This window comes from Lycorma delicatula, chromosome 3 (assembly GCF_047948215.1).
Source record: "Lycorma delicatula isolate Av1 chromosome 3, ASM4794821v1, whole genome shotgun sequence".
Taxonomy (NCBI): domain Eukaryota; kingdom Metazoa; phylum Arthropoda; class Insecta; order Hemiptera; family Fulgoridae; genus Lycorma; species Lycorma delicatula.
This window is the reverse complement of record NC_134457.1, coordinates 97884519-97902375: the sequence shown is the minus strand read 5'-3', so window position 1 is coordinate 97902375 and position 17857 is coordinate 97884519. Positions and strand designations below refer to the sequence as shown.

The following is a 17857-nucleotide window of genomic DNA, read 5'->3' as shown; positions in this document are numbered from 1 at the left end:
ACATCAATGTAATTTTATTTGGGCATGCAACAAAGGTAATATTTTGAGTTTTGCTAATCAAAAATGTTTAAGAGGCAATTTTCTATGCATCAGCACAAAAGATATAAATGCAAACCATACCTCGGAATAAATCAGTTGGCCCCTGACTTGTGGCATCAAAAGAACTCTGAGGAAAATCATCATTGCTACTTACTAGCTGTGGAGGATCAATGACAACAGCTTTATTTTTAGTCAAAATCCCATTTTCACCTAAACAAAGTGAAAAAAAAAACAAATAATTTAAACACAAGATTAACATACCAAAAATATAATTCAATATATAAAAGCTCCATGACTTTACATTAAACAACTATCTTTTCACCTGTAATTAGAAAGCAATTTAAAATCATAAATGAGTAATATTTTTTTAATACTTTCATCTTGTCCACCACAGACAGTGTCTTTAAAGCGCAGCATCAAAAAACGGTATTGTAAATAAAAAATCTTTGGTCATACTTCAGAAAAATTTGTTGCTGAAGTATGGGCATATAGAAAGAGTAAATGTCATGTTTAAAGGATGCAATGCTTTATTTGAAGGTTTAAAGCATTACTTTCAGTAAACAGTGGCTCAAAGGTTAAATATTACTTCCAGTAAATTGTGCCTCATTTATTTTGGGGTCACCAGTAGGATATCTTGCATTTATAAAAGACCTATCACTAACTATTCTGCTGTGAGACATGACACTCTTTGCTACACCTCATACTTTTTTCTATTCAAGACAAAAAAGAATTGGGTGACATTTTGTAAAATTTTTGCCTCAGTATTTCAGCTGGGTTGATTCAAGTGAACTTAAACTAAATAATCATTTGACTTCTAATAGGATATACAGTCCCATTCAGCTTACAAAGACTTAATACAGTGATTTTAAACAAAATCACTTTCTGAGATCATTCTTCCTCTTAGCTACAATTCATGGGTCAGAGTGGCAATGAAGTGGTTTGTATACAAATACAACTTTTTTTTTTGTAGTTCTGATAGAATTAAAAAAACCATTTCTGTATTAAAGGTGACTACATGACCACATCTTTTTGTAGAGATATAGACATAAAATATTATAATAATACAGATATCTGTCTTACTATATTTATGATACAAGCTGGTCAACAATTTAAAAATTAAAATTTTTATTTACCCAAAGATGATGACTTTGATGGTGCTATTTGATGTGTGTTATCATCATTAACAAAATCTTGAAACAAATTTCTGTTGACAGCATTATTTACATTCAAATCAGAATTTAATTTATCAGGAAACTGTTTCCCTGATGATGTTTCAGACTGACGGCCATCATTCACTGCAGCTGGTGTTTTGAATTCATTTTTCTTCATTAACAGCTGCATACCCTATACAAACATAACATTCATTCACAGTAACAAAATCATGTTTCTTTTAAAATGAAAATGTATACTGTTTTAATTTAAAAGCTGCTGAAGTTACTGAGTTGAAAAATTGTGGCAAATGCTAAATAACTAAAAAGCTGATCAGTATGGATTTTGAAGAAGAAAGGGAACACAACATGCGCCTTACTGAGAGAAAACAGGGAACAGAGGTTATTTAAAAATAAGGAAAAGTTGAAACAAAATGGAAAGAGAATTCAATTCATTAATTTTGAATTACAATCCACAATGAAGTTTATTAACAAAAAAAATAATAGGCCAGTTTCATTACCAATTTAACAATTTTGCTGAAAACAGCACATCTCAAAATACCTTGAAAAAATGGGTACATCCATATTATCACAAAAAAATTTATCATAGAAACATAGGGAGAGATGACAACAGCAGAAGTAGTATAAGAAAAAAACTAAATTAAGTATCATTTTTCAAGTAAATAAAAAAGTTGATAAGAAATAAATCCCAGAGCTTGGATGTTAAAAATAAGATATAATAGTCTTGGAAGCCCTCTACATGAGATCAATGATTTGTGGTGCAGTGGACAAAAGTCTAAGGAGATAATGATAAAAATATTTAAATAATAATGACATTTATAATATAGATATGATATTTATGATATAGTGGCCCACGGAGGAAAGACATCACATGAACCATATATGCATTCTGTACTGTTCATATATAAATAAATACAAACATGTACAAATAAAAAGGTATAAAAATTAAAAAAAGGACAATGGGCAGATGAAATTCACTGTCACTATTTTAATATTTTTACTACAACATGAGTACAGAAAATGTAATGAATCTATTTGAGAAAACACTTTTGCTATATCTCACATTCTTCAATCGTTCTCAAATACATATAAAAACATTCATTAATTTCAAAACAAAAATATACAAAACTTTTGAATCATAAAAATTGTTTTACAAATTCTTTACAAGTCTTACATGTGCATAAAGAGAAATAAATTATTAGAAAAAGCAAAAATGCCTTCATATAGTTGAGAAACAATCCACTTCACAGATGTGTCACCCTCTGCCACCACTCCATTATCAGTAATGCATTTGTCTACTCCCTGTTAACAATTTCTTAAATCTACTACTCTTGACAGGTGTACTTTACAATATTTAAATGTATATTTTTCATGAAAATCACAGTTTTCTTCTTTAGTTCATTCTTCAACTTATTCTTCTGGTTTTTTTTAATCAATTTTTTATATTTTGTTATTTTAGTTATGGATTAGTTGATCTTCAAAATATCTAGATATAGAAATCTTCAAAATATATTTCATTTAGAAATGACTGATTATTAATTATTTATAGAGTAGGATTTTTGTCATTATGAAATTTATTTTGAGGCAGGATATAATGATAAAATCGTGGTTTAATGGAAAAGCAACAAATTACTTGACAAATCAATACCACTAGTCATTAATCAATTTTTATTATTATTTACTAATATTAAAAATAAACCCGAATAAATAAAATAAAATTGAAGTAACTGCTTTTATATAACTTTATACAGAAAACAATTTTGAATTTTAATAGGTAACTTAATTTTAATTTCTATGTACATTTTAAGCTTTTAGCGTTCCATTCTTTTAAAAATAATATTTATTACTGTTATATTAACCAAATACTTCATATAGTGAAACATGAAAGTACCTTTTGGCTTAGAGGTGAAGGAGGCTCAGGAGCCACCTGCTTGTTACTTGATGATTCAAGCATAGAGTAAAGCGATTCAAGAGCTGGGCTACGTTGTTTTAAACTGGCTGTTAACCAATCAACTGATACTACATGTGGCCTGAAATCAACAAAGATTCTTTCACAATTAAACAATAATAATACAAAAATTTTTTCAAAGATATTAAGTAGGAGTTAACTTATTTATGGATGTCACATATTACAAATCAGATAGCTGGTATTACAAATACCAATAGCAGTATCACTAATAGTAGTACACATAATAAATTTCTTACAGATATTGGGTGAAATCTTTGTCATTAATAGAGCTGCCTAAAGGGAGAACATTTTCCAAGGCAGTTGAGTATTATGTAGTTCAGTCAAATAAATCCAAATATCAATATCTCGTGGATGGTTGAAAATAATCCTCAGGAATCTTAGTGTCTATTCTTGCTTTTAGAAAAAAGTAACTGAATAGTAAATTTATAACATTACACAAAGAAAAAGGAAATTTATTAGACTCAATCTATGTGTCCTTGAAACGTACATGTTTTTATTATTTCCCTTGATTTAAAATATACACTTTCCTTCTGATGAAATCTCTTAATTCCCAATGGATCTTTAAAACCACTTTTATTGTACTTTATAACCCAATATTGCATGACTTTTTAAAATGAATGTGATAATAAGATTTTTAAAACTATCAGTTCTTTTACATTGTCTGACCAGATGGTGAACATTTTAGAGTATTTAACTGAACATTTTACCTCAGAATTTCTGATAATGTGCATTTGTGTTCTTAGTAGTGTGAATTGAATTTGAAAACAATACTCCAAAAACTATTTACACAAAATTTTAAGATCTAAATCTGGACATTAAATGCTTAAAAGATCAGTAGACAAAATGGAAAAAAAATTATATAAAAATCATATAAAAGAGTGCATGAAAAAAGGTAATAAACAATATTAATAGTATAAATAATTGATTAAATAACTATAGAGGGATTTCCCTCTTAGCTGTGGCACACAGGATCCTTGAAAAACAAGGGGGATTCAGAAAAGGAAGATCATATGTAGAAAAAATATGGAATCTTAAAACAATAATAAGGAATAGAATGACAAGCCTAAAAACTATGTAATCATTTATTATTGAACTTCTTTATTTATACTAAACAAACTCTTACAAACATACAATCCAAAGTAAAATTTAAAGAACTCTTAGAACAATTCAAATATAAATAGAAATGTAACAAGGAGATGATTTTTCACTAACTCTTTTTAACTATGACCTGGAGAAAGTAATACAAGAATGGAAAATGAAAAACTGGAATTAACTGCCTAGCCTTTGCTGATGATATTGCAATTTTTTCTGAGAATCACAACACAGCACCATAACACGTAAACCACCTAAATGAATTCCAAGAAAAAGTAGGACTAAGAATTTCCTTCAAAAGACAGAATTTATGAACATGAAAAAATCCCTGAAGTAGCTGAATATGAAATATGGGAAAATTAACAATCAATAAATTTAAAAATCTAGGAGAAATAATCCAAGTGAATGGTTTAGATAAAAAAAGTTGATGAAATAACATTGAGAAAAATCTTATTGCCCTAATAACTAACAAAAGAAATTTATAATAAAAACATTTCAATAAAACCCAAAATCAGGCATTACAATACGGTAAACAAACCAGAAAGCCTGTACCAATCAGAATACAAACTTAGTTTGAAATTCGATGAAATAAATGCAATATAAAAAAATTAATTAAAATCTTGAGGAAAATCCTAGGACCAATGAAAGTATGTGAAAACAAATATAAATTCAAAAGTAATAAAGATCTTTACACATAAAATGAAACTGTGAAAATGTCAGATTCCATCAGGAAAAAAAAAACAAAAAACAAATCTTCAACCATATTCGCAACAAAAAGAATAAAAACAATGGTCCTCAAAGACTCAAAAAGACCTAAAAGAAATCAAAATATCTTAAGAAATAGAGTAAGATAGAAAATGTTCAGAAAACTGACAAAAGTTTTGATTTCAAGGGTTTCCCAGAGAAGGAAATGACGAAACCAAACTAAATAGAAATGATAGCAAAATCTTGCTTCATGTGGTCTTTCATCGTCCAAACTCATGATAAATAAAATAATATGTTGATGACTACAACAAATTACTTTTAAAAAAATTTATCATATTTTACCTGTTAACTATCTTAAGAATAGCAACTCCATCAGCAGCAACAAATTCACCAATGATGACATGTGATACTGAATCAGTCAGTTCAGTAAATATCACAGCACCACCAAAATTCAGTATACGTCTCAATTTATCTTGTTCCTGAGTAGTAAAACCACTTAAATAAACCTGTTAAATGAAGAATCAATGTCACAAATAAAAATCTACCTTTATAATGTAGCCTTAATAGTCTAGACTTTCAGTTAAAGGAAAGTATGTGCTATCATAAGAAATTTTTAATAATAATTTTGACAAATTTAATAAATAAAAATGTAAAAATAACTTCCTTGCAGTAAATGACACTTTAATTAACAAATGTTAGTAAACTCATTACCAGAAAGTTGATATGGATTTTCTGAAAATTAGTCATTCACTTATAAACATTCTGCTATCTTCTTGTTAACAGAATCATTCAAATGAGAAAAAAAGTTTTACATTAATTTTGTTAAATTATCTGATAGAGGAACATTAAAACTTTGAAACTGGATCAGTAAGTAAAAACTAGCACAAAAATATAAATTCTGAGATTATATATTTTAAATTCTATTAACATAAACTACCTACTGCAGATAATTGGGGTAAGATATTTCTCACCTTAATTTTGTTATGATAATTTCACAGTATCCCACATCATCAGTCATGATTGAATTCACTTTATAAAATTGCACATTAAAATAAAAATATTGAAAATACTAAGAAAATGAAAAATTAACAATATGATGTGTCAATAAAATAAAACCATGCTAATTTCTGATTAATCCACACTTTTAACTGGTCTAGATTAAGTGCACTTCATCATATTCAAACATGAGGTTTCTATTATATAATGAAAATTAACAGTAATAACTTTATATTATAACTGGATATTACGAGGGCGGTTCTAAATGTAACCTCCATTTGGCTACAAATAAAAATATTTTATTATATACAACTTAAAACTACAGCTTTTAACTATTTTGCAACATAATCACCATTTAAATTCATGCATTTTTCACTAATTTACAAATACCTTCTTCATAATATTCAGCCGCCTGGGTACCTAGCCAACCTTTCATGGTATTTTAAAGTTCGTTATGGTCAATAAAATGCTGCTACACAAGCCAATTTTTTTATGCGAGTGAAGAGATGAAAATAACTTGGCGCCAAGCCGAGCTGTAAGGGGGATGATCAAACATATTCCATTGGATTTGATTCAGAAGTTCCTGAATTCTTCGAGCACTGTGAGGGTGAGCGTTGTCATGCAAAAAAACAATACTGGATGACAGCATACCACAATATTTGTTCTGAATGGCTCGCCTAAGTTTCTTCAATGTTTCACAGTAGCCTGATGAAGTAATTGCCATATCATGTTCCGTATCAAAAATTCGTAGCCATAACCTTCCTCGCTGACAAGTTTGACAGGCTTTTTTTAGTTTGCATGGAGAACTGGTACGGCCCCAGGCCATCGACTGTTGTTTCCTTTCAGTGTTCATGCAGGTACCCAAGTTTCATCCTCAGTCATAATTCTCTTCAAAAAACTTCCTCCTTCTACATTGCAGCGACAAAATGTAAGGCAGAAAGAGCTACATAAATTTATACGTAACATAAAAAATCCAAATCTACTATTCAAAGATGTGACTGATGAAACCTAAATATGAAATATGGGAAAATCAACAAAATCAATAAATTTAAAAATCTAGGAGAAATAATCCAAGTGAATGGTTTAGATAAAAAAGCCGATCAAATAACACTGAGAAAAATGTTATTGCAACCTTTCCAGTACATTATTTTGCATGTGTACAGTCATTCTGTTATTCAAAGCATCAGGTTTAAAAAAAATACCACATTACTTACTTTTCAGAATGATGTTACAAGATAATTCAATACTGTAATGTTATCTTCAAGAATTCTGTCTCGTGTATAAATAAATAAACATACAAAAATTTGTTTTCAATACTACATAGTTTTTCTTCTTGGTATAAATTAAGAACAGTCATTTCTTTAAATGAAAGAAAAAACAAAAAAGAACTAATAGGTTTGTTTCTAAAAATGTCATGTGCTCGTACAAATAAAATGCACCTAAATATTTCCAGAAATATATTTAAAAAATGTAGATTAAAAATAATAGTGATATTAAATTACCAAATACTTCTCATTTCTAGGGTAATATAAACAACAGAAGTATAGAAAGGAGCAATAGCCAGACAGGTGAAACAGTTTGTTCCTCATGGGAACTGATATCAGGCACAAAATAATCACAAATTATTAACATGGCAATGAACATAATGTAAGAACTGGCTGGCCCTACAAGAACACAAAACCAATGCAAGTTTTTGATAATATTTTAGATCTTTCCAGTACAGATAATTTGAAATCTTAATCTAATTACCAAATGTGGAGTATTTAGAGGAAATGATTAAGGATAAGGAACAATCAAGAAAAATATGTATAATGGCTACAAATTTATCAGTAAATAAATTTTTTCAGTTGATTTTTGTGATATCCATAATTAAACTGGTTTACATTTCACAATTACACAAAACATGTAATCATAAGAGAAATGTACATAAACACTTTGCAATAATCACTGAAGTATAATAAACTAAAAAGTATTCTGATAACATCAATAAAAAGTTAAAGTTTAAATTTATCTTCTATCGTTCAGAAAGTAGGTAACTTATACTTGATTACATGCACAGAAAACAAAATTATATTTTCCTTCTATGTATTTTCCATTTATCCTCTCTTCTCTCACTACCATCTTTTTATCAGTATTTGATAAAGAAAATTTGCACTAGAGTAGAATAAATGACTAATATTTCCATTTCCTAACTTATGGGCTACTTCACTGCTTACTCAAGCAGTATAAACCTGTTATTACAACAGTTGTATGTATTTAAAGCTTTGAGACTGTAGTGTGAAATAATTCTACAGTGGTCATTACATGGATTAAAAACTGTAGGAAAAACCTTGTGGTAGCAAACTTGCAACAAAATACTTTCTTTAAGACTGATATATATATATTATCAAAATGCATCCTAACTGCAGAACAGGTTAACGAATTAGTTATATATTACCCAACTTTTTCAATTTTTTTTTTTTCAAAACAATGGAAAATTTAAGCTGACATACTGAAATCGATCAATATACTAATGATATTTTTTGACTGAGCAATTCTGCATACGATACAGATAATGAAACATTAAGATTAAATAAGAATGAAAATGATATTAAAAACAAAAATTACAATATTTGTGTGGATGGTGACATTGGTTTGAATTATGTCAGCTTCTAAGGAAACAAGGAGTTATTGTGGTTTAATTGTGCCTTCTTCACAGAACTAAATGTTGCACATCAACAAACCAGCAAAATGCAGGTGACAGTCCTACAAGTGAGACTCACTATAATCAAAGAAGGGATTGCCAGTACAATTAATGTCAGTAATCTCTGAGAAAGAAATTTGGCCTAGTGCCATTCGTACCACACATATTTTTATATGTTACAAACATAAGAAAAGTAGAAAATATGAAGTAAATTAATCAACACCTTTCTGTGAAAAAAAAAACACATTACACACACTGTAATCTCCACTCAGGTAAATTAAACATGTATAATATTTAGAATAAAATTTTATTTTATTGTTAGTTTTGTTAATTTAATTGTATTCTATGAGTGCACTTGTTTGTAAAAAATAGTATGCTAATATTAATTTCTTTCATAACTGAAAATAATTTCATTTAAAATAGAAAATAATTACCAGTAGTGGCAAAATTGTTACTGTTGTAAGAGTTTTACTCACTACATTAGTCTGATGGTAAATAAAAATTATTTTCTACAAATACAACTATTATTCTGAAACAATTAAAAATACCTGACCTTACATCCGTCTAAGAAAGAGCCAGCTTTCTTGGCATCTGTAATATTTAAGTTCTCTAATACTTTCTTATAGTTCTTGTTTTGTTCTGTAAAACATACAAAATATTCTGATAATTAAATTCTGAAGCAGATTTTAATATTTCCTACAAATTAAAGAATTAACTCACAAAAATGTTTTATATATGATGGTCAGTCAAATATAAACCAGATTTACAAATTATACCTGCACCATTTTTTTACTTAGTTTTTATTTACGTCTGCACACTTTTTCCAGTGGATTGAGAGTTTTACAATTCCATTTTCATTTGAAAAAGTATTGTGAGGCATGTTCAAAGCCAATTGTGCATATCCACCTCTGTCTTCAAAATATTATGTTCCGTAATACTTCATTTAGATATATGATGATAATCACTTTGTGACAAAGGAAATCATTAGGGTTGTAAGGAAAATGCTCAGAAGTGGCCCAGTAGAGTTGCTGAAATTTTTCTAGAATTATGGTGGCAGTGTGGAATGCAGCATTGTCACAAAGAAGCAACACACTCGGAACAATACATCATGTCCTTTTAGACTGGTAAAAGTTGCTTTTAATTTTGTCCAACAGTATGCGGAATTGCTTTTTGATTATAGAGAAAGTTGACAACGGTAACTCATTTGAAATTCCAAAATAAAAAACTATAGAATGAGACTTGCTCATGGACAACTTGTTCTGGCTTTTTTCATGTGTTATTACCATATAGGATCACTTTAGTCAGTCCATTATCCAAGTCTCAAAGGAACTGTTCGGGCCTTAAGTCCTCCCAATACTTTTCATACATTCCAGTCTCCGTGCCCTTTCTGGTATTGAAAATGTTCATGCTGTGAGTTTCTTTCTCGTGAGTCTGAAGCAAATGTTTCTGTACTTGATTTTTTTAGTTAATTTTATCTTGTCTGTGGTGTCTTTTGATGTAAAGCCAATTTCCTTCAGATCCTCTCTTATTTCTCTGATCCATCTGTATCCTGTCTTGGTGTTTCTCAAGTCGAGATTGTACTGTACCAGAAGTCTTAAATCTTACATCCTCATGATGTGTCCAAAGAATACCTAGTCTCGTCTTATGCATAGTATCAGTTATGGGTTCTAACTCTATATACACGATTTTGTTGGATACAATCCACAACTACTGTCTTTTTGGTACTTTCTGTTGATCCAGCTTCTTCTAATTCTTCTTTTGATTTTCTGGAGTCTGTCAGTCTTTGATTGTTCGTTCAGGTAAAAGAGTATTTCTGCTGCATATGTGGCTTCCAGTTTTTGTCTTTAATGGAGCAGTTAAAATTTTTGAATGTCATACTTGATCACCTCAGTTTAAGTGTATAGTGGTACACCTATATATTATTGCAGGTAAAAATGTGTCTTCTACTAAAGAGCCAGAGGCTGAAAAAGCTCAACTTACTTGGCCTATAAAAAAATCCAGAGATCAAATATAAAACTCAATTTACTGTCAGTAAATAAGAGGAGGATAAAACAAAAGAATAGCACACAATGAAAATATAGAAACTGTGAACTACAAATGGAGTTGAATAGCATTGTGATACATAGCACCAAAGTTAAGCAAAAAATAAGACTGCAACAGAATGAATTCTAACTAGGGAGTGGAAACGAACCTAATTATTTATAAACATAAAAACCAGTAACACAGAATGAAATTACCCCTTATCATGTGAACACAAATACTGAAAAGTTGCAGTCTTTTGTACATGATACTACCTTTTCAGATTTAAAAAATAAAACAAAAAAACACACAGATAAATAAAATATTAATAGAAATATTATTTATTAAGAAACTTTTAACTATCATTAAAACTATAGAACCAATTGGAAAAATTGTTATTGAATTATAATAGAAATCATAATCCATAGTTCAGGTTCATTTTAAAACAACATTATAAAACTTAATTGGTAAAAAAAAAAGAAAAAAAGACTAAATTAGTTTAAACATAACTTAATAAGACATGTGTTCTCACTATTTAGAGATAATATAAAAAAGCACTGATTATAATATCAAATTATAAAACTTACATTCAGATATGCAATTGATAAAAGTTATACTGACTATTAAAAACTGTAAATTTCAAACATAATACAAATAACCTGAAATTTTTTGATTTTTTTCTTGAACATATTGACTAGAAGATGTTATATTAGAAAATAATGTTGTATTTGAATCATCAACATGGGTTTTATTTGAACTCAATCCATCCAGCTGGTGTGGAATTGTACTAACCACAGAGATGTCTGATGCAACAAAACCTAAAACAATTCAAAGTTTCATTACTTAATTTAGAAATAATGTAATTTTTATTTCTAATTAATTAACTTAAAAATGAAAAAATTGATTGTAGTTGAAAAAAATTTGTTTTCACTGAAAAATCATAATGACCTGATATGTTTGCTATAACAAGCTACTTAAAATAAAATAAAAAACTGACAGGGTCTAAAAAGGGAACACAGATATTTAATTGCTGTTTATTTAGGTGTCCTTAATAATACTAAAACACATTGTTCTCAATTCTTCCATAGACCCATAACTCATCCCTTCCTTTCAAATGAATTAACTGCCTAACACTGCTTTAATTATTTGCACTTTTGTACATCAAAACAATAATTTTAACTTGAATTAGTTTAGTGATAGTTTAAGATTATAAAATATAAGATTTATTAGTGAACCTATTTTATTTCAACATTTAGTAGAAAATTTCTGTTACTGTACTTTTATCTTACGCTGTGTGCAGTCTTTATATAACAATTTTTATTACTTTATGACTATGGAAATGCCTTTACACAAATTTCAATAGGGAAGACAGAATAGAGTTCTTTTTCACCTACTGGAAATTTCATTTACTGAGACCAGCTGTTTAGCGTGCTAAACATTTATACTGACTTGCCATTGGTACAAAATTGTTTTCTGTTTTAAAAATTTTGAAATTTATTATCAACATATAAGCAACTTCTGCTATCCAGTACTGGACAGAATATAGCTCATCTAATATATATTTATTGGGTGAACTTTTTAATGATAAAATGGCAGAAGAAAAGATATAAAAAAATCCAAGGAAGGTTCATTTGTAATTGTGTTGTAATGAAAGGCTGTATTTTCATAAAAGATAGAACCTGCTGGTTTTGAAGGATAGGACCTGTTGTACCAATGAAACCATTACAGTACTGGTCCCCCCCCCCCGTACTTTAATTACTCTTATAGTAGAGTCCACTATAGCAAATTACTAGATATAACAATCTTACATTAAACTTTACACGTCTGATTTATTAAAAAAAAAAAACACCTGTGAAACAGTTACAAAATATAAATTACTGATTCAACTATCAATAATAATATTATAAGAGATTTGTGCTATAACAATGCTGTCAAAGAAAATAAGAACTTTCTGCAAACGGCACTATCAATGTTTCAGGCATAAAAATAACAAGATGAAACAGAAGATATATTCTGTACCAGCAAATGATGATTTAATTGATTTAGAAGACAAGACAGATTTCATAATATTAAAACACTAAGTGAAATGCAGGTAGAGAGTGAATACTCAGCTTATTTGATATTTGTTGTCAATAAAATATGGCTCGATTAGGAACTTATGCTATAATGTGTGTCCATATTCAAAAACGAAAAAGAACACCTGCTTTTAACAAATGTAAAAAACCAAGTAATTGCTTTTAGATAGTACAAAACAATATAGAATTTGACTGTTCATTAAATGCTAATTCAAGTTAAAATTATTGTTTTGATGTACAAAATAAATGAAAATGGTTAAAGGAATGTTATCATTTGAAAGGAAGGGTGAGGAGTTTTGAGTCTGTGGAAGAATTGAGAACAATGTGTTTTAGTATTATTAAGGTCACTAATACAAACAGCAATAAATATGTGTTCCCTTTACAGACCCTGTAAATTTAACCTTACAAATGGACAATCTTTCTACATTTGAGTCTTGGATATGGTGTCAAACCCTTGTTGGGAATTAAACAAGAGACTGACCGATGAGTCTGCTAGAATATGACAGTGATGCAGAAGACTTGATTTACATTTTCTAAATACCATATACATTGTTATAGTAGGGTCTACTGTAACAGTAATTATACTCAGTTAACAATGGTAGGGAGGAAAGAAACCCGTACTAATAATGTTAATATAATGTGTGTAATGGTTTCATTGGTATAACACTGAAACCAGCAGGTACTATCATTTACAAAACTACAGCCTTTCAGCATAATGCTGTGACTGCTGCCTCAGTACTCTCTATGAAATATGAAAATTAAGCACAAATAATGATTTTACTTACACTTTAAATTTCACCTTTAATTTTTAATTATTTTGGCAGGTACCAAAATAATTGTTAATATTTTGGTAATTAGTTACAAAAAATTGTGTTTATTAGCAAAATCTTAAACATTTTGTTGTAAACACAAAATGACACTTCATTAGTTAAAACATGATTTCAAACAACCAAATTACTGCAACTGATCTATATTCTAGAACCATATGATGACTTGAGAAATTAAAAGAAAAATTAATAGAAAACGTGCTAAGTGGTTGTATAAATAATTTTTCATTATTTTCCCGATTTATTTTCAGTTAGAAGGAAATATCACAGAGTTTAAAATAATGAAATACTAATAACCAGATAGTTGTATTCCAAAAATCATAAAAATTACAGTAAACCATTTGATGATATTATATAATATACAGGAAAATCTAAAAATATTTTCTAAATAGAAAATCCTGATGCTGGATTTATACAAAAAAATAAAAACTGTTTTTATCCTACAATTTTTGTAACTTTTTCTGGTAATTATTTTACTGAAGCATTTTTTAAACCAATTTGAAGAGTGATTTTGTTGAACAACACAATAACAGTTGATGTTCTGTTGTGATGATTTGATAGAATATTTTTTTCTTACAACTTTCTGAAGACATAAAAATAGTACATTTTTTTTAATATTTGAAAATTCTTGGATTATACATTCCCAAAAATTAAAAAAAAAAAAGTTCATGAGTAGTCAAAAAAATTATCCAAAACAAAAGGGCAATTTCAAAAAATATAGAAAACCAGCAGTGGTAGTTACTTACTTATACTTTTAATTCCACAATGTTTTAACATGATTATCTGCTATCAACAGGGTTATAACTAATAAACTAGCAATTCTTGGCAATATGCAGTTAAATAGTAAATATTTCTTACTTATAAAAAAAAATCTGATGCGGTGACCACATGACTTCATTGTACACCCATTAAATTACTACATATACACATTTTTAAAAGTAAATAAATGTTATTTCACTAATAACTTCAGATTTTTTTCATATTTTTATTATTACTGAATTATTATTTATTGTAAAACCTTTTTTAGTCAGAGATTTCTTATATATATATATATATATATATATATATAAATGAATGTTTGCTTGTCCCATATGCATTCCTACATCATTCATCCGACTCCAATGAAACTTTGGCAAGTTGTTGTGCGCATGCCCGCAAAGGTTTCTGAATTAGTTTGGACCTGCTAGGTGGCACTGGGGATCAAGATAATTCAAAAAATTGTATTTATGGTCTAATTTGGCTCATATTCAGAATATGTGTTACATAGAAAGAAATACTTCTGCAAAAAATGGACTGGGGTTGAGATATTTTGAAAAATTGCATTTATGGTTTGATTTGGCTCATTTCAGAATATATATTAGTTATGTGAAAAGAGATATTTTGCGAAAAATGGAAAAGGAAAAGCAAAGAAGAGAAGAAGGGAAAAAGGGAAGATGCAAAAAATGGAGGATGGGAAGAAAAAAAATTAAATTTTGTGAAGTTCTGTAATTTTCAGTTTTTTAATGTTTTATTAAACTTTCATTTGTGTTCATTTAATCTATATATATATATATATACACACATACACACACTCAAATCTAGTAGTGTCAAAGCATTCCGGGTCAGTTAGTTATTAATAAATCAATATATTTAAATTAAAAAAAAGGAAACTGAAAAAAGGGAAGACAGTATTGTAAACAAAACAAAATAAACAGGAAGAAAATTTTGCAAACAAAGAAAGAATAAAAAGATTAGTAGAAGATGATAAATATAAAGAGGAAGAAAACATTAAGACCAAGGAAAGAATAAAAAGATAAAGAGAGGATGATGAATATAAAGAGAAAATTTGAAAACTAGAGCATGTGTATACAAATTAAGATCAGAAGAATTATATCAAACCAAAGAGCAATTAAATAATTGACAACAAAAAATAAATAAATGAAATGATGATCAACTCTGACTTGGGGAGAATATTGTCTGACAATATAACAGTAATGAACTAAAAGATAAGAATTTTTTTTAATTTATTAAACATCATATATGTTCTTGTGAGAGTCTATTTTTCAGTCACTCTGTAGTTAACTTTAATGTAGTTAAAATTAAACAGAAATTCCAGAATAATTAGATAAAATTGAACAGAAATTAAACTAGAAAATCCCAAAATAATATGATTCTAAATTATAATTTTCAATTATTATTAAATAATCAGATGTCACCAAATCTACTATACATATATATTTTTAAGAGTACACAAAATTTTATTTCACTAATAACTTCTGATTCTTTTCATTTTTTTTTATTGTTATTACTGAATAATTATTTATTGTAACTTTTTTTTTTTAAATCACAGGTTAATAATTATTAATAAATTAATATATTTCAATTAAAAAAAAAAGTTAACTGTAAATAAAAGTAACCCCAAAAAAAAAAAAAAAAAAAAATTCTGTAACTAAATATAAAAAAAAACTAAAAAAAAAAGTAAAGTAGATGAAGTCTGATTTAAACCGATGTGTCTTCCCTTGTAAGATCCAAATACTTCATTAATTAAAATTTTATTTTGTTATAACTCTGGAACCAATGAAAATAAGTACCACTTATGATATATCGTTGAAAAGCCCTCAATTAGGAATTATTAAGTCCAATTTTTTTTTGATTTTGGGCTTTTCTGGACACTTTTGATTCAGTTGATTGCAATCAAAGGAGGAGGTGTACAACTAGATGTTACTGCAGTCCTAAATCAAAAATTTCAACATTCTACGGCTAATTGTTTTTGAATTTGCAATATACATACGTACACACATACACAGGTATGTACAGACGTCACGCTGAAACTAGTCAAAATGGATTCAGGGATGGTCAAAATGGATTGTTCCATTGAAATCTGAAATTTTTCATGATTACAATACTTCCTTTACTTCGTACAAGGAAAAAATAACACAATATAACAAACATATATAAAACCAAAAGCCAATGACATCAAAACTTCAAAGAATACTGCTCTATTATACACAAATAGAAACACAACCATTATTTTTTTCAAATTCTATCAGTGTGCAGGAAAAACAAAGATACTATTGACTGAATTTCAGAAGAATGCACGGTTACAGCCCATCAGTTGTTTACAGTGACTAAATCCAAACAGTCAAACTATGGATGAGCATGGTTAACTGGATTTTTCTGCATTCCTGAATGTAGCATAGGTATGGAGCCAGTATTAAAAATAAATCAATGGACCTAAGCTAAAAAAACACAGTCCATTATTATCCAACTTGCCTATATCTACTGTAGATTATATAGAAATCAATAATGTGAAGTGTCATAATTTTCTCAACAAAAAAATTATGCATTTGGAATAATTAAAAATATGAATAATGCTAGAGGTAAACATTAAAAAAATACTCCAGATTACTATCACAAGATTTACTACTAATTATGGAATGAGGTGTGAGTGAGACATTATGAGACTGCTATCTGGGAGAATATGGTTAATAAATACACTCAACAGAAATCAAATTAACTTTGAATTCATTAAAAGATACATTAGTATGAAGATACAGAAACCAAAACAATTTGTTTTGTGTGTATAACATGATCATACTAATTAATAATATATTTCTATAATCTGACATTTTCATTATAAAAAACCTAAACAAATAATATGAAGATCTATCTTAGTATAATGTTAAAATATAAAACAATAACAATAATAATAATAATAATGTGATAATCGACAGCTTTTTAAATAACAACATTCTGTTTATTAACAATGGTTATTTCCCTTTACAAATTACTGTACAAATTTAGTTCAGTTAATGATGAAAAAAGAAGCTAAAATTTTGTATAAAACTCTGTTTCAATCCTGCAAGTACAAATTAATCTGAATAGTAGATTGTGGATGCCAATCAACTGAAAAACCAAAATTAGTCAAAAAAATCCCATTAAAATCAGGAAAAAATATCCTTTTTCATTAGGTGTGAAAACACCTAATGTTTATTTAATAAACATAATGGAGTTTTCTCTGCAGTCAGGTTTTTTTTTAAATTTAATATCCTACATTTTTCTATTAATTAACTTTATAACGATAATAAATGAACTATCAAGTTATAGATTATATTGGGATACTATGAAATTTTTTTTACTAACAAATCAGTAAGTAAAAACTGGTACTTGCTGTTGGCTAGCTAAATTTCTGAGGGATTATCACACTCCAAGCAAGATATTTTTATATAACAAATTATTTAGTTAGCTAGCTCTACCTTTCAATATATTAATTCAAAACCCACTTTTTTTTGTTTTTAATTTTA

The 17857-nt window shown here is 28.2% G+C and overlaps 1 protein-coding gene across 3 annotated transcripts in view; it reads right to left on the bottom strand.

The window, feature by feature from the left end:
• mus101 (mutagen-sensitive 101) overlaps positions 1-17857 on the bottom strand; it is a 100130-nt gene that overhangs the window by 60664 nt on the left and 21609 nt on the right. For all 3 annotated transcript variants that reach the window (XM_075360209.1, XM_075360210.1, XM_075360211.1), the window contains exons 8-13: positions 11332-11490; positions 9207-9292; positions 5317-5480; positions 3100-3238; positions 1173-1383; positions 121-249 (exon numbers count right to left, since the gene is read on the bottom strand). In XM_075360209.1, the coding sequence (XP_075216324.1) occupies positions 121-249; positions 1173-1383; positions 3100-3238; positions 5317-5480; positions 9207-9292; positions 11332-11490 (888 nt within the window). The remainder of the gene's footprint in view (positions 1-120; positions 250-1172; positions 1384-3099; positions 3239-5316; positions 5481-9206; positions 9293-11331; positions 11491-17857) is intronic.